General features: G+C 42.1%; 1 protein-coding gene across 11 annotated transcripts in view; it reads right to left on the bottom strand.

Annotated features, from left to right (window-relative positions):
• PAG1 (phosphoprotein membrane anchor with glycosphingolipid microdomains 1) overlaps positions 1-24971 on the bottom strand; it is a 113093-nt gene that overhangs the window by 12551 nt on the left and 75571 nt on the right. For 10 of the 11 annotated variants that reach the window (XM_032920053.1, XM_030492228.1, XM_030492233.1 and 7 more), the window contains 4 exons: positions 11111-11322; positions 8723-8774; positions 8082-8178; positions 4177-4766 (listed from right to left, as the gene is read on the bottom strand). In XM_032920053.1, the coding sequence (XP_032775944.1) occupies positions 4177-4766; positions 8082-8178; positions 8723-8774; positions 11111-11235 (864 nt within the window). In that variant the 5' untranslated portion in view covers positions 11236-11322. Of the gene's footprint in view, positions 1-4176; positions 4767-8081; positions 8179-8722; positions 8775-11110; positions 11323-11426; positions 11449-24971 lie in introns of those variants that run through there. The other variant, XM_030492287.1, reaches the window with a different exon arrangement.

Raw genomic sequence — 24971 nt, 5'->3', positions numbered from 1 at the left:
CAGGTTGCTCCAAGCCCCATCCAACTTGGCCTTGAACACTTCCAGAGATGGGGCAGCCACAGCTTCTCTGGGCAACCTGTGCCAGTATCTCACCACCCTCCCAGGGCAGATGCACAGCAGACATGCAGAGGTGCATGGCAGCACCAGCTCGGAACTGCTCAGACTGCAAACACAGAAAAGGCCTGCTGCAACCCACAGCAAAACGGGCAGCTCAACCCTCAAAGCATCTGTCTGGATCCAGTTCACATTTCAAAGTTCCTAAAGGGTGGAGGCTTTGGTTTGGTATCAAGTCTAACTTCAAGCATGTAAAGTGCCATGTAGAAATGAGGCCATGAAACACTGGGGGAAAAGGATTTTGCTCTTGTGAAAAATGTCTTATGACCTTTATGGCAACAAAGACCCTTGCTTCATCAGAGTGGCCATGTGATTCCTCCTCCCCGGGGCAAGAAGGCTTTACTGGACTCCTGCTACACAGTGATTCAGAGGGAGCCTTCCAGCACTGTTTCTAAAGCGACGTATTTTGGAGTTTCATACAAATTCTCCACCTAAAATACTTCAGACTTCCTCCAGTGCAGACCAAGGTGGAGAAGCAGAGCTGTTCTTAGCACAGTCAATTAAATACTGCTTCCAGGCACATACTAGACACACAAGACCTTTTTTTTTTTTTCCTTTTTCCCCACAGAGGCTCATTACAACAGATTCTTTCCTACTTCCATTTTTCTTGTTGTTTTGACTTCTGGTAAATACCAAACTTCAAACCCCTGGGGCACTTGTGATGAAGACCCTGACCCAAAGCACACTGAAGTCTCTGTGCTGCTCCCCAGGAGGCTTCCCTCCCACCAAACAACTCCCTTGCTTCTTTATCACTGTCTGGAGAATTCACTCTTTAAATTGTGGTTTGTTTACTCACAACGAAAAAAGAAAGCTAAAAAGAAGTTCAAATGGATTTTGGACTTCTCTGCTTCACTACAGGAGCTCAGTTTCGTCTTTATTTGCAGGATATATTTTGTCTTGAGGAGTAAGTTACTAATTTCATCCTCACACATGAGAACAAACATGTGCTTGCAAAATTCTTCAGAAATTATTTTCTCTCATTAGTTTGTCTATAAGCACCATGTGTCAAGACCTCTCCTACAGTTTCCCACTCAAGTATTGATAAATATCCCAGGGTGCTGGCAGTCCTGTTCTTGTTTCCTTGGGACCCAGAGTTCTTTCTTCTAAATGTGAAAGCTGTGACACATCAATTTTGAAGGATATTGTCATTTTGGAAACTGAAAAAACCGAACTTGCTCCTAAACATTTTGTACCTAGCAATGTTATAAATTATGCTTCAAGCCTCAACACAGCAACACAAACAAGCATGTCCTTATTTGCCTTCCACTTTCTTTTTGTTCCTCGACAGCACTTGATTTTTTGCTCTTTGGCTCAGCTGCTGCTCCAGACTCGGGTACTAGAACAAGAAGACCATTCTCCGCTGATGCATCTGCAAGAGATGCTTTGCCCGTCCTCAAGCTGCACAAGTCTGAAATCAGATGGCAGCAGCCAGATGCACACATGGAGAGCATTTCTACCACTGCCCACTCTGGAAAGACTTGGGTGAAAAAGGAGATCCATACTTCCTTTTTTGAATAAAGAAGGAAGAACTACAGAAAAACTATTCTGCCTCTCCAGTTTTATTAGAACTATGTCCAAGTTTTTCCAGGTGATAGAAGCCTGTAAGAGCCTTGTGCTATTAAAGATGTCTTGCTTCACCAAAACCTTCCAAAGGATTTGGTTGGGTGATGGCCAATAACCAAGTTAGATTATTTTTCACCCATTTTGCACATTTGGCTCTGGAAATGATTATTCATCCTTTTCAGAACAGTCTCTGGCTTGATCCATCTAGCTCTCTTCCAAATGAGTGTGCTTCAGGAACTGGCACGGGCTGGGGATCATCTTGGCTGCCCTCATACAAGGTGAGACTGAAACAGCCTTGGACATGGTCTGTTCTCTCTCTGTTGGCAGGTACAAGTCTCAAGTACACAAACAGGCTCCCCGCCTGTCCCTTCTTTGTGCCCTACTAAAGCAAAGCCTAACTGTGGGGAGAAAGACTCCCACAACTTATGCCCAACCTCTTTTCATTAGGGTCAGGGCAGAAGTTTGAAAAAGTTTGGGATATGGATGTAATGTTAAGCAGGGCAGCTAAGTAGACTTACAAGAGAGGAAGCAAAAATAGACACCTCTGGAGTCTGTTTAACTGAAAGAGTTATCAATATAACATATATTTCCATAAACATTTTGCTTTTGGTTGCCACACTGGAAATAACAGGCATTGCTCTGCATTGTTGGAAGCAGCAAAATAGAGGGAAAAATTATCATCATCACAACAGAAAAACAATCCCGCAACCACCTCTCCACACAATGCCAACAATAATGACATTTATATATTCCATCAATTACCATTTCCAACTCTGCTGCAGCTGTAGCTCTCAAGGACAGGACAGGAACACACTTCGATGCATAATGCATGTACCTAGCAGTGAATGTGGGAATGATCTGATGCTGCCGAAGCTTTAACTCAGGATGGCTTTAGCTCTGAATAAATTTTAATTAGACAAACACCTTTTTTCTGGCACTTAGGGGACTGCATGTGTCATCTCTTGATTAATCCTTCAAAACCTGAACCATTTTAATCAATTCCCGCTCCATGCAGTTACTGACACTGTATACACAGTGTGCTGGGAAGCTACAGAGCTGCAAATGCTTTTCCTTTGTATTGGTGCCTGGGAAATACAATGATTTTCTGCAAGTCTTTTCACACCTGGTAGGAAAAATGTCACTGTTATGGAAAGCTGTTTCTCTAAAAGTTTAATTAGAAATTACATATGGCCTGAATTTGGGAGGGGGGAGTGGTGGTGGATTATTGTTGATAATCACATCTTAATTTCTTGCTTAACGAGCTCATTATTTGTAAGAACTGAAGAGTCCAGATAAAACATTTACATATTATATTTATATTAGGAGTAATCTTCAGTTAATTCATTTTGACTCTGCTGTGCTTCACAGGTTACATGGTTAGTCTGTTATTTAACAAGGTATTTTCCTGCCCTCTGCCTGGATTACTGAAATACTTCAAGTAAGAGAACAACCAGAAACAAGTAACAATACCTCAGCTCTGCTGTGGTTTTTCAGGTAAATGTTTACATTAAAATTTCACATTGCATCTTCAAGATTTTTTTTTTGTAATTTTCATCAGAGCCTATTATTTGATGACACAAACACTAAAATTATATTAATCTGCTAAAAATCACTGGTCTTTCACTCACAATTAATAATAAGTGACCTAAACTAGTTCTGAAAAATGCAAACTCAACAGTTTGGGAAAAATCTATGCAATGATCTGAAAGTATCCTTTAAATTAATTCTGGTTAAAAACTAAATATGGGAAAATAAATTGTTAAAAATGTCATCATTCTATTTTTCAAGGAGTTCATAACTAACTTGTTCCTAGGCTGGGATGAAGAATGAGATGCTGAGAGAACATCATAACTTTTGGCCAAGATTTCAGCAGGTAGAAACTTCTTACTCTATTTACATGTGACATACAGAATTTGATAAATGTAAAAGCCTACAGTTGCAACCTCTCACTCTTGCTGTCCCTCTCTCCTACAGAGAGAGATGAGACAAGTGGCTTTGAGCAGATGCTTAACACTTGCACAGCTAAGTCAAGGTAGCCCAACAAAGGAGGCACATCTAAAGTTAGGGAATCCACCAAGAATGCTCTCCTCTCTTCTCTGTAAATTGAGGGTTTATTGGAAAAAAACAAGGGGGAAGGGGGTTCTGAACAAGATACAGATGCTGACAGAGATACTGTAATAGCTCCCACAAGTATAATACCATTAAACAAAGAAGCAGAGTCCTCCTATGCAATTTCTGGCTAATATTTGGGGAAAGTCTTACTGAAGTGCATACTGCAACACTCCAAAATATAGACAGGAACAGAATGAGTGCATGCCTATAATGCAAAGACTATACTGTACATTTTCATATTTATGTATTTTACAGTTTTGCTTCACCTTGAGTGTTTTTTCTTCCTTGGCATTTTTTTGATATCAAAGAAAAATAAATCCTCTCCCACCCATATGTTCTCTATCATTATTTGGCTGTTTGACAAGGACAAGTATTTGCAGTATTTACCTTCTCTGGTTTACTTGCTCCTTCTGTCACTTCTTCTTCCACTTCTTTTTCTTGCACATTCTCATTTTCATCAAGAAGTTTCATGGGTACTGGCGGGGGAAGCTCATCTTCTACATCTGGTGTGTTGTCAAGAGGGCTTTCTGAATTAGCACTTTGGCGACTTTTTTTATTTCGGTCAACAGATGCATATTCTGCTGATTCAATTCTGCACTCAGGAATCTGATTCTGACCTTCAGAAACTGTCAGTGAAGCCTTTGATTTGCTGCTACAGCTCCCTTCCATGCTGGCTACTGCTCCAACATCTTTAATTTCCTTCACAGTTTCGTACAAACAGTCTTCAACTATGTTCTCCTGAGATGAGCTGTCTTTCAAGACTTCATAAGGCCCTTCCATTCCAAGACCTTGATCATTTTCTGCATTTCTAGCCGAGATGATGGTTTCCATGGTGGTGTTAGGGGGAATACTGGGTAGTTCCCGGCTCTGGTGACATTTTATAGACTTTCCAAGACTATCCTGTTGATCTAGCAGATCAGACGTCTGTACTTCTTCGTAAGGCTGGATACAAGCAGCTGTACTGTCCTCTGAGAGTACTAGAAAAAATTATAAAGAAATATTTAAAACAAATGTGTAACTATAAGGTGAGTGTAATTTGGTACTTTTCTACATCACTTTGGATTTGTGTCTCATTAGAGAGGATAAATGATTCTAATGCCTGGAAATGTCTAGTGGTCATCATGCTTTTTGTTGATCAAAAGGTTTCAGTTACAAAGATTTCTGCACTCTACTATTAAAATATCTTTCTCACAACATCTTAAATACTCTGTGCACCTCGAAGTCACATTATATAGCAACAGCATTCACAGTAAGCACAGGGGATGGGTGTGTAGGTGCAGGTGGGCATGGATGGTCAGCTGGCTTGTACTCAGTCATACTGAATGCTTACAGATTGCCCAGTAGTCTCAGATGGGGAACGCTGGTGGCAGGCCGCAAACCAAGTGGCTTTGAAAAAAAGCCTTGTTAGATTTTCCTCCTTCCGTTTCCCTACCCTTTGGAATCAAAAAGGAAAGGTTTCTTGCTTCCTCCCTGTCCAGCCCTTGCCTTGTTTAAGATGCTGGACAAATTCTTGTCTGTGTTCAGCCCTGCCGCAGTCAGCTCCCCGCACGCTACACCAGAAGCTGCTCACTGGAAGGCTATGCCATACTTCTGTTAGTCTCACAGCACATAATGTGGGTTGACAACCTACTAACAAGCCAGCCATATACACAAAAGAGAAGACTAGGCTTCAGAAAGTAGTGTTAGGCAGAACATGTTATTTTATGTCCCAGAGTGGGCCACGTATTGCTGTCACTAGAGGGACTGAGATCTATGGGGTTTCTCATCTTACAGTGCACATGTATGACATTTGCCTACATTCAGGGATGTATACATGGGCATATGCAAGCATGTTTCAGGTAGTATATGGCATGTAACTTTATGTTACGCAATTCTTTGAAAAATCACTTCTGAATATCTTTACTTTTCTCAGCACAGTTCCTATGGTACTCTCTAAGCAAAATTGACCCATTCTTCCTTCAGCGTGTTTGACATGAAGACATAAAGTGTTGCTGAAGCAATCAGTACACTTGATTTCATGGTTTGCTTTCTCTGGTGCTCAGGATGTGCAGACTCATGCAGTCAGAACCCACAGTCAGTACCCTGATAGCAAAACTCAGGTTGGGACTGGGAGGTGTGAGATGGCAATCGCTGTCTGAATGGAAGATGGAAGAAGAAAAAAAGAAAAACTACCTTCTCCATTCATTTGGCTCCTGCATACCATTTGGGGAAGAACAGGAGACAGGCAAGGTATCCTACTCACTTCCCAGGCTGCCTCCAGTCTTTCTTAAAGACATCAGGAACCACCCTGGAGAAGCTAAAAGGTGTTCTTCCTTCCTGGCCCTTGCTCCCCGGGATTTCTGTGCTGTGCAGAGCACCATCACAGGCCCCAGAGAGCACCCAACCTTGTTCAGCCTGAGGGGGATAATCAGAAGCAATGAATTTGTGTTTCTGTGCTCTTGTGGTTATGGGTACTAGCACAGAAGGGGTTGGTGTAGATAAGGGGTTGGCATGGATAAACAATGCTGGCAGGTTGGGTAAAAGAAAAAATATTTGATGGTGCTGCTTCTATAGCCCTGCCTCTGTTCAAAAGGCTAGCAGAAACAGCAAAATAAGAAGAACTATTAACAAAAAACCACATAAAGTATAAATAAGAAATTAAAGCACATTTGTTCCCATTTCTCAAAAGGGTTGTTACGCAGAGTGTAAGCTGAGTAGTATTAGAGAGTCTGAAAACTGCTGGTTGACAGCACACCTTATTGTAGCAGCTTTGCCAGCTGCATGTGTGGTGACTCATGGCAAAGAGAAATGCTTCCCTTCTGCAGGGTTTTGCTCTGCACATGGAGTCCCTTGGTGAGCCACACACCTAAATACACAACAACCCAATGGATGGGAGCAGCAATTAGCTGCAAACCAAAGTTTAAAATTTCCTTTGGATACTCGTCTCTGAGGGGGAAAGACTGAATACCTCTGGCCACACAAGGAGATGAGGAGGTGAGCTGTAAGTTGGGAGCAAAGCCCCCGGTGTTGGTGCCTGGTGTGGAGGCAACAGTTGGCTCCCAGTGGCTCTGAGCTGAGAGCCAGTTTAGTTTTAGGTGCAGCTGAGAAAAATATTTTCCAGTTACACTTTAGTGTGAATCATTTTGGGTGTTCAGCAAAACAAAGACTAGGGGAGAAAAAAAAAAAAAGGAAGCTTATTTATGTTGATTGTTTTAAAAAATAGAAAAATACAAGCAACAGCCTTGCACAGCACAGGACTATGATCCAAAGATGTAGTCCCTGGAGGAATCACAGAATACCAGGTTGGAAGGGACCTCAAGGATCACCTGGTCCAACCTTTCTAGGCAAAGCATGACCTAGACTAGATGACCTAGACTAGCACCCTGTCCATCCGAATCTTAAAGGTGTTCAGTGTTGGGGAATCCACCACTTCCCTGAGGAGATGATTCCAACAGCGGATTTTTCATACTGTGAAAAATTTTCCTCCTGTGCCCAGTCAGAATCTCCCCGGGAGCAATTTGTGCCCATTACCCCTCATCTTTTCCATTTGACTCCTTGTAAAAAGGGAGTCTCTGTCTTCTGCGTAGCCACCCTTTAAATACTGCAATATGGTGATAAGGTGTCCCCTGAGCCTTCCTTTCACAAGGCTGAACAAACCCAGCTCTTTCAGCCTTTCCTCATATGACAGGCTTCGAAGTCCTTTGCAGGGAGGAGGACCTGAAAGATTTTCAGTCTCCTGGAGTGCCTTTGAAGCTCTAAAGTGCAACTGCAATCCTCTGGTCACAGAGCTGGCCAAGATTAGGGAACACCACAGTCTTTGCCTGATGGCCTGGTCAATCTGCAGGTGTAAACTTAGGGGTCCAAAGGACGCCCTTAGCCTTTCCTCAGTGTTGGCTGGTGCCCAGGACTGGGAGCTGGGGTGTAAGGCTATGCCAGAGCATGCCCAGCAGGGAAGTGAAGATGCAGCCTAAAATTCCAACATCTCCTTGGGATGGGCTACTTCCCAGCAAGACAAACATGCTCACTGCACTTTTGAACTTGATCATAAATTTTGTGTAAATTATGTTCTGTGTGAAGAGGACTGACTGCCCTCCAGAGAGCTGCATGCCCAGCCTCTACCCTGGGATACAGCAGCTGATCTGGTGTCAGACCTCCAGAGATGAGCAGAGGGAAACAAAGGATATTCAGACAAATGGCATGCCTTTGTGCTTGGAAAGCTGATCCCTAAGACTTGAGGGTTCACCAGTGTGGGAGCTGTGAGCAACGGGACAATGATGCTCATTCATCCCACCCCCAGGGGCTGCGCTACTCACCCTCACCGTTGCTGAGTGCCCCGTTCTGGTCAGTGCTCGGAGGGGGTTCAGTAGCTGAACTTGTGATCGAGTGGCTGAACACCTCCTTGTCAGAAGGCTGCAACACAAAGTAGTGAGATCTAACCACTGCTGGATCAGAATACATGTCTGCATAAATACATAGGTGACAAATTTTGCTCAGATCTTGGGAGCTGTGATTCACAGGTATTATTGGCAGGAAGAGTCAAACCATGCTGACTATACTCAAAGATTTAGGTACTTGTGTTTACAGATGTAAAACCAAATAAATCAAACTATGTCCAGAGTGATCTCCCTTCCAACCTTTGTCATAATAGACCTTACCATGGCTTTAATCCATGGGAAGACAGCACTGACAAACGGTACACTGCACTTGTGCTGCAAATGGAGTGAAAGGCAGGCAGAAGATCTGGAGTACAACAGTGGCAGAAAGAGCATTGAGAAAGTGCAGACTATCGGGGTCTACTCAGCTCCTCTCCTTTTCCTGTTCTGCAATTTTTAAAGTTTCCCTTGCTCGACCATTTCCAAATTCCTGAGCTATTTTCCAATCTGCAGTATTTTGCAGGGAGCTTGGTACAAACCAACTACAAGACAGACATAAGCTGCCAGAAATAAATACTTACCACGTTCATCAGATTTTCATGATCTCCATTCTGATATTTGGCCTTCTTTTCCCTTAATGAAAAAGACATATGAACTGTTACTACAGATTATGCTAATATACAAATGTCAATCTTTAAGAGACCTTACACAACTACAGGGAATAGAATTGCGATTCACAATAATATTGAAAATAGAGTAACTGAAAATTATCACAGGGACTGGTATGACCTCTGTGTGAGGTCACAATCAAGAGAGGCAGGGTGGTATCTGAAGAGGTATGTATATCACCACCCTTTTTCTCATTCAGTAGAAGGTCACAGTAAGGAGTAACCGATGATAATAAAAATACTATTATCCTCAATTTAATCATATCCGAAATGCTCAGAGATACATGAGATACATGTTCTGGTGGCAGACTACTTGGGAAGTTCCCTAAACTGTGTGAGCGAAAGGTATTTATCCTATGAAGATTTACAAAAGGCCCACAAAATCTAGCCTACTCCCGCTCAGGATGCTAGTAGCAGTTAATAATAAGCATGAGCAGTTCAAGAAGGCCTACAAATATCATAGCAGCAGAGGCCTTAATTTCAAAATGAGTCCTGCTTCACCAGATACTTCACAGGACTCAAAATATGGATCAAGTTTCCAGTTTTTACCATTTTGGAAATACAGCTCTTATTCTGAAATAGTGTAATAAACTATGAGCTTAAAATGATTACAGTCCTTTCCCGAGATGAAAAGCCAAGTAAAAAGGTGAGAAAATACTGGCAGTATGAAATCTGTGCTGCTTCTGAAGTCTGCAGTGCACTGTAGTTCCCACATCAGCGACTGTTAAAATTCTACCTAACTGGGAAATAAGAAGTCGGAGCAAGTAAAGACCAATGCAGAGCAGAGTTAAAGTTTAAAAGTACTTTATTTTCTCTCTGGAAGTTTTTCTGACTCTAACATTACAGAAAGAGCAGATTTTGTTCAGTTTTCCATATCCTCACCCATTTTTGAAGAGTAGGCTAGGAAGAAATTTTATGTAACTGCATTTATGCATGAACAACCTGCCCTACAGAATTATCTGAAATAAAAGATACTGTGTCCAGACTAGCGACACAAGAATGTAATAAAGAGCATCACCAGATAGTTTCTGATAATCTATCTCTGTAACTGCAAAGACATACTCAGTGGTTTGACTCTGTTTTAAAAACAACTTTCCAGAGATGTTTCTAGTTTCAAAGACTGGAGTGTTACAAGACAAAAAATGGTACCTAAATGCAATGTTTGTGGGCTTAAGGATTTTTAAATTAGATTTTATACTTTTAAATAAATAAAAATTTACATATTTTTACACAGGCACCACAGCGAACTGTGACAAATAGGAATGAACAGGAAGTGTTCAAGGCCAGGTTGGATGGGGCCTTGAGCAACCTGGTCTAGTGGAAGGTGTCCTGCCCACGACAGGAAGGTTGGAACTAGATGATCTTTAAGGTCCCTTCCAACCCAAACCATTCTAAGATACTGAAATGTTATCTTACAGCTTACAAAAGCATATGAAATTACAAGTTCCAACTTATGCTTTTTGGGGTTTCAACCAACTTCTGGGGTCTAGTCTTTCCCATGACTATTTTTTACAGCATTGGCAATAGAGAAGTCCTGCTGAAAACCAGGCCCTTCCACCGTAGACACACCTTATGCCAATATAGTGTATGTTATGGCTGCACAGCTTGCTAAATGCTCTCAATGTTGAATGGCTGAAAAAACATGCTCCTACAGGCATAAGGGTGCTGCTGTACTCAGTTATGGATACGTTTCCTCACACACACACACTTGGCTGATTGAGCTATGCTGGCAAAATATAGCCGTATGGAACCCAGCAGTCATGCTCCTCATTATGAAGGGTCTGACCTGGTGGAAGGGCGCTGTGGATTAAGCACAGGTTGCCCAGCTCCCTGTGCAATCAGCAGGGCTCTGTTTATGTGTCATGAAGGGGCCTTGAAATGTGACTCAACAAAGTCAGTAGAAATGCCTGTATTGGTGAAATTGAACCCTCTTATGGAGAAGAAAATAAGGACAAGGTATGAATACAAGACATTAATTAGTATGACCATTTCAGGTTAGCAGTGTGATCTGCTAACAGTCAGTGTATGCCTGCACTCCAGGCTTCAGTGTAGGAGAAAGCACCTAGCAAACACAACAATGTTTTTCCTTCACAGCAAAAGAAAAAAGAAAAATTAGATTTCAGAATGAACAGAACTGTTCAAACTCAGGTTTGCTCCAAAAACACATTTTGTACTGTACTTTTTTATTTCTGTACCCAAGTGCTCCCTATGTCTTTCTAACTAGTTATTAGTGAAGCTATTTCAATCCCTACACTATTTGACTCAAGAACCATTTCTGCCTGCTAAGCTCTTGAGCCTTACCTGTTGCAGCTGGAGCAGAGGAAGATGAGGAAAGTGAGGAACAAGAGTGTTGTCATGGCTGCTAAACTTCCCCACAGGATGATGTGGACCTGTCCACTGCCTAAGAAACCACCTTCTGGCCCCATGGTACTCGCAGGAGCTGGAGTCACTTGGGGATGAAGAGGTTATTCCTTGGACAAGGCTGGCATCTGTGCTGTGTGCACCTTCTGTTTCTGCAGAAAGAAAAACACCATTAAGAGGTTAACATAAATTTTTGAAGATAATGAATCTGACAGCTACAAGTCTGGCAGGAGAGATTTTCGAATCCAGATCTTACAAAAAGACAGTTTCAAGTACCAGCCAGCCAGCCAAAGAGGTTTTCAACTATGTTTCTGACAGTGACATAGAACTAACCTTGTCAAATATTAACACAAGCTGTTACTTATCTACAATCTCAACATGAATAAAAGGTAGTACAGTATCTCTGCACTCTTATTTTGAGGAAAAAGACTATAAATCTTCTTTGAGGGACAGAGTAGTGTATTTCGCAGTGATATTTGTTAACTTCATTGAAAAGCGAGCTTTCAAAACCAACTACAACTTCTGCAAAGTTATAGGCCAAAAAGAGAACTGAAGCAGGCATTAATCTCCTTCCCTCTTAATATCTCCTGCCTCCACGTGATTTGGTGCTTGACATACAGTGACCAATATGCTAGGTAAGTCTTTAAAAGGAGTACCACAAAAACCTATCTTACAGTGGATCAGCTCTAGTTGTCTTTCCATGTGAAATGCTTATTTTCTTCTTAGTATGTCTGAAGAGTAATAATAATGAGCTTTTTTTTTTTTGCTTCTCCCCACCTGAGTCTAAGAAAACAACTAACAAGAAAAGTAGAAAGTGGTTTTCAAGAACTTGAACAAACACAACCTTTGCTACAGCACATCAGTGCATGGAGAGACATCCCGGGTAAACGGTATTTACAGAATGACAGAATGGTTTGGGTTGGAAGGGACCTTAAAGATCATCTATTTCCAACAGTTTTGGTATACAATACATTCTAAAATTGTATACATATTCTTAATGTAATACATTGTTGACATGGCAAAATTAAAAAGGTGTCTTTCATTCTGCACTGCTGAAGATACCAATTTATCCGTAGTTTAGGAATTGGTTATGCAAAGTCCATTTACAGGCTTTCGCCATGTCATCATTTTGTTATTAAAACCTTACAAGAAAAAAAGATTAATTTTCAGAAAAAGACCATTCACATCAAAGGAAATCTGGTGAGTCAGCAGAAGAAACTTAAGCTATGTGACTGGGTAGCTCTTACAAATAACATTCCTGTTCCTACAAAAAATGGGCTCACTGGTTTCTAGCATGCAGGATCAGACTTCTGGACACCTTCTAAGAAGAACCAATTCTTACTAGTTTATCCATGGTGGATAATTTTTTTCCTTTACATATTAATGGCATTGAAATAACTTGAAATGGGAAGAAACAAACAAAAGATGGAAAAAGTTGCCAATCCTGGAAAGACAAAGTTCAAAGTATAGTTAAATATTTCTAGTTTGGCCAAGTTATAAAAAAGCCAGATAATCTGTGACTTCTCCAAACCAATACACATGATGGGAAGAGTAGGTGTCACACCTTGCCAAAGCACAGATGTGTCTTACTGGTAGCCTTGAGCACCAACATTAAAGAGCCACCACTCTCTGGGAATAACCACTAGCAAGCAATGTGCCTCTGTCATTATCTTGGTAGAGTTTGAAAAATTAAATATTTAAAAGCAATGGCAGCCAACTCTAAAAATTGTACATATTGCAGATGTGAATCTGATACAGCCCTGCCTCATCCCTATTGTAAAGCAAAACTTAGGTTCTTTCTATGCTGAGCCACAGTCACACCACTGACTGTGAAATGGAGACACCTTAAGAGAAGCTGAGTCAGATTTAGTCAGAAGAAAACTTGGTGTAATGCCCACAGAGACCTCTCTGATGAGGTGCAAGGGTACTGAGCACTGGGACGGATTCCTGCAGAGGCGATTGACTGTCCTCATTCAGACAACTCCACAAAGCACACTGTAGAGTTGTGCTGCCTTAATTAGCTCCAAACCTTTGTTGAGTGTTTTGAGTAGAAGTGTTTTTCTTTACAACTTTTAATTTTCATGAATTTTCAAAAAAATTTTCTGCCCTGCTAAAGCTTTTAAAAATTATTCTTAAAAGATCTTTTGCCTTCTTTTTCACATCCTTTTGCCTTTAAAAAAATACTCATTTTCTTCCTTCCTTGGAAAAAAAACGACATGAAAATAAAATGTGAAAAAATGGAAAACCAAACCAAATCTTCTGTGAGCATTTCTGTTGTCTTTTTTTCCCTTAGTCTTCCCAAGAAATAAAAAGAGAGAATGCAAAAGAAAAAGAAAACTTCTATCTTTTTTTTTTCTTTTCAAATATTGGTCAGAGAAAAATAAATGAAAGAGAACAGAGATTTCAAAATATTTTTCTTTTTTCTTAAACCAGAATCACAAATACATTTTTTTAAAAGTAGACACAAAGTTGTCTTGAAAGATATAATTTAAATAATTTCCAAGTTCATGATTTATACCTACTCTGAAAAACAATATTACACTACTCTCATACGACTAAATAATGTACCGTAAGCTACTATGGTAGGAAAAGTTATTATTTTATTATATATACTTATGGCTGCTGGCCTTTATATAAAGATAATAGCTGATCCAAGGAAAGCTAAGGATGCATGGGGAGCAGCTCCATGGAAAAGCTGTATCTTTGAAGACTTCAGTACAGAGTGAGGAAATGTTGGGAAGAGCAGGAGTGGATGGAGTTCAGACTGAGCTTAAAAAGGAGTGAGATCAGAGGGAGAGATTCAAGGGAGACCTACACGTGGATGTCAGGAGTGAAGTGCAAGACTGAAGCTAGATACCAGACATCCCACCAGGCAGAAGCTAAATGGAGCAAAGAGAATGACCAAAGATAGAAGATGTCGTTAATGTACAGCAAAAGAGCAGGAATTCAGATACCAAAGCTCTGGCTGTAAGTAGACAGAAAGAGGTCAGAAAAGGTCAGAAAAGTACAGCAGCACTTGAACCAGGGGAGGCAACTGCTGGAGATACCAGTTACCAGTGCAAGCAGAATAGAGTAATAAATTGGAATAGATTGATGATGCACGAAGCCCTTAGTCAGGGAAGCTGAGCAGGCTAGATGCAACCAGTGACACCGCTTAATTCCTTGAATGGTGAGAATTTGGCATAAGTGCTAGAGGACCTAGAAACTGCTCAGCATACAGGACAACCAGAAGAAAATACAATTGTAATACAAAAGAAGCATGCCTACATTCACCCTCTGTGAACCCTTCTCATGAAGTGCCATCAGAGGGCTTACTCCTACTGTTTAATGCCTCCCAAATGATGAGGCTATAATAGTGTTCATTCAGGTTTGTGCCTTTAACACAGGAGAGCTTCTAAAATACTTGAAGCTGGACAAGCACCCATCGGGTGCCCTGACCAGCCCTGGAGGGAAACCTGTCAGAGAGATACATTGAAAACACAACTGTCTGGACTCCCCCTGCTTCCATGTGGTGAATCCCTGGACCCTAAAACGTTAATGTAATACAAGGGATTGTGGAGCTGCCTCAGAGGCCAGCTGTAAACTTATTTGCAATCACGGCTATGGAACAACAAGTGGCTAATTTCAACAAGCTTTTATAGAGCTGAAATAGTTAACTCCTACTTTTACAATATAAAGCGATATTGTGCTGCCCTCTGGTGAATCTCTCCGTTCGGGGACAGAGATCTGTGGTTCTGGTGGGGGTGCTTCAGAGCTGGATGCAAACCATGAAGTTTACATGGGACCATTCTTCTGCTGGGCTTCAAAAAGACCTACCTCCACCCTTGAAGACTGCCAAAATTGAATAGTTTACAGAGAGACATGGCTAGGAAAGAATAATGGTCAACCGAACTGTTTTTTTTTTTTTTTTTAAATTATTATTATTTTTGTATGTGATGATCTTTTAAGATGAAGGCTTCTTGCACTGCGCCCTTTCCACAGAAATCTGCACACAGGTTGCTGGTGCCGCCAAAGTCTAAAAAAAGAGTAGTAGAGACAAGCCTGGAATACCTGGATAAGAAACTTGGTTATTTAATTGAAGCCAAAATGCAAACAGCACTTTGCATTCACATTTCAAAGCCACTATCAGTTTAGAAAACCAATCCTTACACTATATTGAATAAAATCTCTCCTACTTGTGGGAACTTTCTCTTGCTTTTTAGACATCAATATTTGCCGTTAGTGGAACCTATATGACAAACAACACCCGTAGCCATTTCCTCAAAATTGCACTTAAATGCCCAATTACATTTGCAGTTTCAGAAAGACAGATATTTCATTGCATAACCTGTACTTCCACAGTGAAGAATGCGTTATTTTTCCTTGCAGCTGTTGGAGGGATAAAGTAGAGCTGAGGCAGTGCAGCCAGGGCTGGTGATGTAGAGAGTGTACAACATGCAAGTATAAATTTGCTGCCAAACCAAACAAGAAAAAGCTGTATCTGGGGTGAAGCAGTTTTGAGCCCAAGATACAGGCTGCAATTTTAGGGAGCACGTGGAGTGAAAATTTTAACTAGTGGGGAAGCTGCTGCACAAGCTTGGACTGAAACCTGAACTTCTTCTGAAGCTCAGGAACTGACAGATCCAGTGTGCTTCACGTCCAGCATCTGACCTGGGTTTTCTGAGCAAAGATCTGCCTGAGCTTATGGCAGAATGTTTATGGGATGTGCTTTGCAAGAGGCAGACACCATGCCCTGGTGGCCTGGCAGGAGATCGCAGCATGTACCTCTCCCACCGCCCTCCTCTCAGCTTCTGGGTTTTATGGCTGCTTCGTTCATGTCCTGCTGCAAACCATGCTCAGCCCGCATCTTCCAGAGGGGAAAGAGTGGGAAAAACTGACTGCTTCACCCCTCTGGGTTTCTTAATGAATTATAGATGGAGCAAAGGCAAGAGAAGAAATTATTCTGACAACCAAGTGACTCTGAATGCGAGAAGCCAAATGTGACAGGACAGGAGAGATCTGGGGAGGGCTGTGGGATCACGACTCCCTGTCCCGGGCTGTCAGGCCGATTTGGCTAACAGGGGCACTGCCCAGGAGCTTCACATGCTTGCCTCTGTGCAGAGCTTCAGTTATTGGGCTCCTTCTCAAGCTGCTCAGTCTCCCACTTCTCTCTTCTCCTTCCCTCCCCTCCTGCTCCCAGTGCCTTCGGCTATCCACTGCTAAGCTGCAGAACAGATCAGTGAGATCACCCGGTTCAGAAGATCCCTTCCATCTCAACAGTGCAGACATGGGAAGGAGAGAGGAGAGCGGGGAAGAAGGTTGTAATTTTTAAATGAGATTTTTACTGCCTTGGTAGCAAGCCCCCCAAGAGCTGTGTTAAACCAGAAAATGGTGAGGTACGAGATATGTGGAACCACAAACTGAGGCAGGAGCTGAGAAGTATGAAACTATCATCATCTTGTTTGCATCCAGCTGCAAACATAGTCATTCAAACACGAAACCATAACAGAAACCTGGGCTATGAAGAACAGGCAGTAGCAGAAACAGTCCTGCAGGTGCAATAACACTCCTGAACCTAGATCCTTCCATCTTTTATTCCTCCATATCCTGGAAATGGACTTTCTCTATGAAGCCAGCATCCTACAGGAGACCCAATGAGGTCCTGTTACCTTACTCTCTCTCCAGAAAACTCCCTCTGGAACTTCAGACCAAGCTCAGGCATCAGTGGGTGCAGTGTATCTCCAAGCGTCCACAGACTAAACACATCCCTGCATGTGACATCCTCAGGCCACCCTAAAGAAAACACCCAAAGGAAGGCAATCCATTGCCTTGCTGTTCCAATTTGGTAAAAGCAGATCCTTCAAATCTCAGACTGAACATCTGATAACAGTGGGTCCCCTTTTGACCTCAGCCCCACTGTGCTAGAGCTCCTTCCCTTCTCTTGGTACTCCACCACAGGACATGCCCAGTGTTCTACCCATTCCAGCTCCTCTCACCAGCTGCTCTCTCTTCTCCCAGTTCCCAGTTGTCTGCTGTCAAGGGCAATCACCTCTATTACAGGCGAAAAAAACTGTATTAAGATATCAAAATAGCAATAAGCATGCATAAGTACTTAAGTACAGAGATATTGAAATTTTATCAGAAAGATAAAATTCAGATATTCTCAGGAATTGCTACATTAAAATAGATAACATTATGGAACAGCCTGAATACACAAACATTATCCTTGCTTTAAATTGCTGCTAGGAGGATAAGCGTAATTGCAATTAAATGCTTCTGGAGACAACAGGTGACAGGACTGAGGTTGGGCTTAACGGAACATCTCTTACCACCACAGTGTCACTAGAATCAAGAGTGTGAAGTTTCTCCAAATGCCCTGTAACAAAGTTGTAAGACCAATTTACGCTACTGTTTCTGCATTTGTGTTGCCTTGTTTTGGCTTCTAGCTGCTTGTATGCAGATCCAGTACTGAACTACACAAACCTTAAGACCAAGCTCACCTTTTTCATGCAGTACCTACTGCATTTCACTTTTGGGGTTCCTGTGCACTTAAAATAGGACAAATCCTTCCCTACAACAGATTAAAGCTCTTCTGCTGCAGTTGTGTTTTGAGCTGTTTGGCTTGGCAGCACCCATTTAATGAGAACAGTCAAAGACAGACACATCTTATTCCAAGCAGTGAAGACCAGATGTGCACATAATTAAGGCCTGGTCCTGGAAGCGTGGTGCTGGAAGGAATTACTGACATGGACTGCGCTGCTGTTGCAGGCTGTCAGATGAGCCTTGCAGAAACTGTGTGCCGTAAGCCTTCAAAATAGTTCATGTTTCTGCTTTGTGAAGCAGCAGAATAATGAGGTTCTGATCTAATTCCCCACTGTATCTACTTTTACAGAAATTATAGCTGGCTTATCAAAGGATATGTGTGCTCTATAATGCAAAAAGAGATCTAAGACAAAACTGAACAGGCCCAAAACACTGGTCACTTTTAACCCCTTCTAAGTCTCAACTTCTCCTAAAGAGAAACCAAGTCTCTCTGAAAACAGCTATCTGTGGCACTGCAGAAAAAATAAAAAAGGTTTTTGCAGCATTCAGTGCTGATCTACACAACAATCTGCACTCCAATCAACTCATTCATGCCTTTGTCAGACCACATCACCTCAAGGTCAACATATTCAAAGTTGACCTGACTTCTCTTTCCATGCTTTCCTTTGTACTGCTACTAGAATTTTAGCAATTCCACATGAGCCTGCACTGCAGGCTGCTTCTCCTCCTCAGAAAGATATTTGTGAAAGCAGGAAGAATCAGGGAAGTTGTGTGAACAATTAAGTGTGTGAACTCAAGAGCTTGCTTCAAGGCAGTGGAATAGTTTCCATTAAAATGGTGGAGATTTCAGAACATAAGAGATGTCACTAGCAAGGTTTTCTGGCAGACTGTAAAATTAGATTTTCAAAGGAAGGTGAGCATAATTGCATGTGAACATGATTATGTCCCCGTGAAACATAGTCTGCATCCCAGGGTTAATACATGTGCATAATTATGCACCTAACTTGTCATGTAGCTAGCACATTTATTTCCCACATTCACAAGGTCTTTCTGTGTATAAACCACATGCTCACAAATCTCCGCTAAAGCTATTTTCCATTATAAATCAGGTCCTGAGCAAACAGGTTTTTAAACTAATAACTTAAAGCTCACAAATTCCTTCCATGGTGGGTAATAACATTACCCCCATTCCACTGCCAGCAGTACAAAACCCTCAGCAGAAGCAGGGAAAAGTGGAGCACCGTGGACACAGCTTGCAAATGCAGAGCTGGCTGGGCTTGGCCAGCTGCTGAGGAAGAAACCGATAATGAATCCTCTGTGAAACAGCTCCTAGGAACACCACCACATATTTTCCCCAGGCTTGAGCAGCCAAATAATGACTGTCTAGAATGCAAGAGCAGAAGAGCTTTATCTGATAAGTGACCATGCCAAAGATTACAGCTTAATTGTAGCATATTATGCCCTTTCCCACACCCCCACAATATCCCATATTGCTTTCTGGCTGCGGTGAGGTAATTAGACCACGATTACTGCATACTTTAGAGCGTATAGAAATGAAAGCTGTCTTTGTGAAGTGCTTTCCAGCTCTGACACAACTACTCTTGATATCTTTGCTTTTCCTGGAACGAGGTGCTATTTCATATTCAGCACAGCCTGTTTATAATTGCACTTTGCTGTTTATGTAATTCTACCATCCCAAGTCCCCTTTCAGTCTTTGCAGTGAAAGAACATTTTGACCAACCCTTTTGCAAACTCAGGTAACAAGGGAAACACAGAAACTCCTCCTAGCCTGGGAAGTGGGCACACACAGAGATTGCTTCTGTCATCTGACCTAGAAGACCTCTAAAACCTGTGGCAATCGGACTTGTTCTCAAACTGACGTTTGAATCAGGCCCATGAAGCACAACAGACAGACAGCACTTTCCCAGAGGTCACTTCCAATTTCCAAAGGACCCTGAACTTGTAGAAATACAGAAGATTGCAAAATATGCAATGGCAAACCACAATGCTCTGACTGTCCCCAACGAAATGCTGCTAAAGAAGAAGTCGGAACTTCTTTTAAAAAACAAAGCTCATACTTAGAGTGGGATTCAACTTCTCTAAAAACAGGCTTCTCTTCACCCAGATGCTATCTACGGGATCTCACCTGGGAGATCTCACCTCTGTTCCCATCACAAGAGAAGGCTAAATGACTTCCACTGATGCTTCACTTCTAGATTGCCAACAGTTCAGTACTAATAGTTAGATTAATTCTACCAAAACTGAGAAATTTAAAAAGTGCCTTGCATCCAACTGTCAGGACATTACAGCCCTAAATCTAAAAAGCCCAGATTACTGAGTACCAAAAATAGCATATAATCTATACATACAAAAGTCTGGAAGACAAGAGTGTTGCAGGGATAAGGTAGAGCACAAATTACACCAGAGGGACCTATTATATACAAGATTAAATAATCTTGAAGCGAAAGGAGTTAGTGAGAATTGAACTGTATAATATCCCACAGGAAGAGAGGCAGCAGTCAGTGACTTAGTGACACACCAATTTTAAGAAAACAGTGTTCAGCCTGTGATGTGCTTTGTAAAGCTGAAGGGCTATTTCAAGCTCAAATTTCTAGTTATTCACTCTAATTGATTCAGTAAAATTATTTTTTAACTTTCTAGCATTTGTATTTCATTACAAATGCCAGCTTTTCTTAAATATTTGGTGCATATATATGTGCAAAAGCCTTCTTCATTGCTGATGATGGTCCCTGTCCTAAAGAGTTTACATTTTACCTAGATAAGACCAAGGCAGCACAGGAGAGACTCCCTTTTCAGGAAAAAAGAAATGCCCAAGACAAAGATGGATTCAGTGGTTTTTGAAGAGCTCTTTGGCAGAGATGAGAACTGCTCCCAGTTACCTGGGGTCCCCTGCCAGTGCCTCACCTATGTGATCTTCTTCAACTTGGAAACACAGCCATGTGGTCCTTGAGGAAAGGTGCTGCCTTAACTTCAGTCATTTAAAAATAATCTAAATTGTCTGCATGGTCAGTAAAGACAAACTTCTGCCTGCAGGGAGAGGAGTACCTTCTAAGGCAGAGGAGACTAAGAATGGCCTTCACAGCTGGTCATACCCAGTCTTCTCTTACAGACCAGTGAACTTCCAGACACCTAGAATTAGGAGAGGAGAGATCTATAAATCATTGGCAAAAGCGGAGGAGGTTAATGTGAGGTAACCCACTGGGAAAGGGCTTCAGATGCATTCCTTTGAGTTGACTTCCTCGGTTGACACATCAGAATAGAAAATGTGGCCTTTGTGTAGTGGGAGCAGCACTGACAGACCAGGACTTTTCACGCCCTCATGTTGTTGCACCATTTCATTGTAATTTCTCCCTGATGTTAACATGATGATGTCATTCTGTCCTTTCAATGGGAAGCAGAGCTGGGGCAAATGAAAACATCATTTGCTTGTGATAGTCCAGCACACCCTGCAGCTTCACCTCCCCACTGAGGTGCAGGCACTGCTCTTCTTGCCAGCTGGAACAGCGTGGGGTAGTGAGGCAAAATAAATCCAACCATTTCCTGCTCCCCACACCAGCATCCTGGCACACGGCACATTTTATCCTATGGAGAGGGAAATAAAAAACTCTGGGCTTGATCCTGATGGACTGAGGCAGGAGAAGCTAATTATACATCCTGTGGGAATGATCTACAAGCTGGGTTCCCCCCATGCACACCCAAACCCCTCACTCCCTCATCATGACACACAGCAAATACAATTATAAGATCTAATGAACTGCAACTAATGTAATCCTGAAAGTCTTCACAGCTAATGAAAACCAGGTCTTCCCCTTCTCGATATGAGAAGTTTAGTTCATACGCTGTGGAAAAGAAACCCTCCATAAAGCTACATATGAGTATCGCATTTACATACCCAGCAAACGCAGTTGCCTGTCACAGTGTTGGACTCTTTCTCCTGACTACTGAATATTTAATGGTAGGACACTATCTGTGAAGGGAAATGGACTTCAGAAAATGCATACTTTCTCACATTGTTTAAAGGGAACTCACCATTTGAGTATCATCTACTACCACTTTGCAATCTGAACTTGGTATAAACAGAACATTTCCTCAACAAGAATAAACCATGATCCCTAATAAACATACACCCCTCTTCCACCTAAGCAAGACTCAGAAGACAGAATTTGGCCTACAGCTTACAAACTTGAATAACAAATGACTAAAAAAACACCAACTTTCTTCCCTTTCCTCCAGTCAGTTCTTTTTGCTGCCTGTTGGCATCTGTTTTTCTGCAATTTAAGCATCACCAATGCTGCAAGACTTCCCCTGCCTTTGTGCTTTCCCACATTACTATCATTAACCTTATTTTAGCAGGAAGCACTACAATATAGGTAGCACTGCAGATCGAAGAATAAATACATCATGCCTCCTGCAAGGAGTCTGAGTTACTACTTTGAGTTACAAGCTGCCAAAGCATGGTGACAGAGAAGCAATTGCTGGTAAGCAGGACAAGCAGAGCACCACATTGCAGAGTCAGTAACCAGCCTGACTTTTCTTCTTCCAGGTTTTGCTTTTGTGCTGACCCAAATCATTTCTTTATCCCCATAGAACTTGGTCTTGTTAAGGTTTTGAAGGAGAAGAATAAGACTGGAATTTGATGAAATCCCCATACTTTATACAAGAATAACTGCTCTCCAGGGACAGGAGAGCAACCAAGACAGACCAGGTAAGATGAAGAACAGTCTCAGACTGGTGATGTGTGAGGGGAAGAGCAGAAAGCAGGCTCAAAACCTCTGCACAGTAGTCAGATTCACAAAGAGCTGAGAGAGTCTTTTAGCTGCACACATGCAACCACAATGTGCATGCACACCACAAAAGCAACTACTGTCTCCACTCCTGCATGGCCAGGAAGCCTTGATCTCTGTTGTCTTGCTTCCTTTTCGTACCTTCACCCACCCTCTACCACCAGGGAAGCCTTCTTCCTCCTTCCATAACCACCGTCTCCTCCTTTCCAGAGGCCACACCAGTGCTGCCGCAGCTCCACAAGGACATTAGCTGAGTATTTCTCACCCTGGACAACACTTTCGGTTTAGCACTTCTCCCAGTAATTATTTTTCTGTAATAATATACCGATCAAACAAAATCACACAAACTCCTTATAAAAGTACCAGTACAGATATCAATATATATTGATTACTTCAGCTATTGCCTATTAATACTAACGAGAAGTCAGCTCAAGAACATATACAGCTACAATACACCCCTCACCCCCCAGCAATTTCAACAGCTAGTTATCTTTTACAATTTACCATTACATCACTGCTATAATACCCTTTTCAGGTTTGATTTTCCTTCACCAAGCAGTCTGGATTTCATCTGCTTTATCTTTATTCTTTGAGAAATTTGCCATGCTCAGGCTTGCTGTAATACCCTCCTGAATGTGGCTCATTTCAAAGGACACTATATACTATGTAGGATATAGTATACACTAACAAAGGATACACTAACACTATATGGTGAAAAAACACCTTTTTTTTATGCTTTTCCATCACTTAGGGATACAGTTTTATTGTAAAGCAATCAGATTCTGCAGGAAGAAACAGTTTTCAAAGAAACCATTCCCAAATCAAGAGGGTGACCATTAGCCACTGAAAGCTGAAACACTTACAGGTTAACTTGGTGGCAGCAATAGCAAATGTTTTTTTCCTTTTGTTGAAAGATCTTCTCAACTACGATGAACAGCTGGCTAACTGCCTGAAGAGCAGAGGTCATCCAGCTCTGCAGCTACTTAGACACAACATCAAACTGACGTGCTACTTTCAGAAAAACAACTGTGCCATCCTTTTAGAGAGCCTTCTCTGAATTTTCAGCTGGCTTGTAACACATGACCACAGACCTTAGTTTGGGGCAGCTGCCAAACTACTTGCATTGCTATGTATTCCCATGAGCTATTCAACCAACAGGAGAAACGCAAGACTGAGTTTGGCTGAAAGAAAGCAAAACCAACAGAAAGACTCATCACTCTCTTTACCCCAGTTTTGCAAGTCTAAAAATAGCAGAAAGGAGCTAACAGATATAATGTAGGCAAGAATGAGAACCAGACTAGCAAGGGAAAATTTATTCTTAGAAAATCCCTCATTTTGGAATGGTTCCACACAGCCATGCACTGACCCAAATAGATTGTGGCTCCTATCACTCCCTAGCGCATGCAAACAGATAAAATGCTGACGTGCAGCAAAACAGTTTGAGGCAAAAAAGCCAGCAAAATCTGCACAGAAACTGCAAAAAAAAAAAAAAAAAAAAAGACAAAGCACAGCAGCTGGTGCACAACTGCTAATAGGCAAAGACAGCACTGCTGGCAAACACAGGTGAAGCAAAGGCAAGGAAAAGGCAAAGTGATCATGGAAAATTCAAAGGTCAGCGCAAAAAGATGGAGAAAACAAGTGAGTTACCATAAAGTACCTACTGCTGCCTCAGAAGGACAGTCATTTGACCCATTTCAGGACATCCAATTTATTCCACTATGGTGGTGCTGCCCAGTGATCAAGACTCAGGGCCAACGATTTCCCCCTGGTGCAGCTTTCTGACTTGGCTTGATTGCCTGTGTTGCCATTCTGTGGCTCTGCAGATGAGATTGGAGGACAGGGAGGTCATGGGTCAAATCCACAGCACGTCTCATCAGCTGAGATACAGAGCACAGCAGAGCAGTAACATGGGCAGCAACTACAGTTTTCTCTCCTTTCTTCCTTCCTCTCAACCCTTCCATAGTTTTTAATTTCCTATCAATGAAGTCCCATGTGGCACTGCAGGCTCAGTGAAACATCACACGCGCGATGCGATGGGTGGGAGTCAGCCACCCACCATGAGATGTGTGAGATGCCCAAGTGTGTCTATGGGCAAACAATGTGTCTGAGCCTCCATGTTCTGAGGGGCTACAAGGCAATGGAGCTTCCCAAGGGATGTAGCTGACCAGGCCACAGGAATGCTACTTAGTTGCCTAAACACTGCAGATAGGACCGCCTGAGCTGCCCAAGGGCATCCAAGCTATCTGGATGTCTGTGCACTTATGTCCACAGAGGTAGACAACTTGCTGCAGGAACTGCAGGACATTCATCCCCTTCTGAAGTGGTAGCTGGGGGCCGAGGGGCATAGCCTTTGCCATTTAAAACAGCATTAAGTACCCTCTCTCTGGGCAGATGAAACCTGCATCTGAATGCCATTGGCAGACCTGGCACAGGACCTACAGAAAACTCTCATGCTTCTCAAATAGCTTTTAGAG

This window comes from Strigops habroptila, chromosome 1, assembly GCF_004027225.2.
Source record: "Strigops habroptila isolate Jane chromosome 1, bStrHab1.2.pri, whole genome shotgun sequence".
NCBI lineage: Eukaryota > Metazoa > Chordata > Aves > Psittaciformes > Psittacidae > Strigops > Strigops habroptila.
The sequence above is the reverse complement of the archived record's forward strand: the minus strand, read 5'-3'. Positions and strand labels throughout refer to the sequence as shown.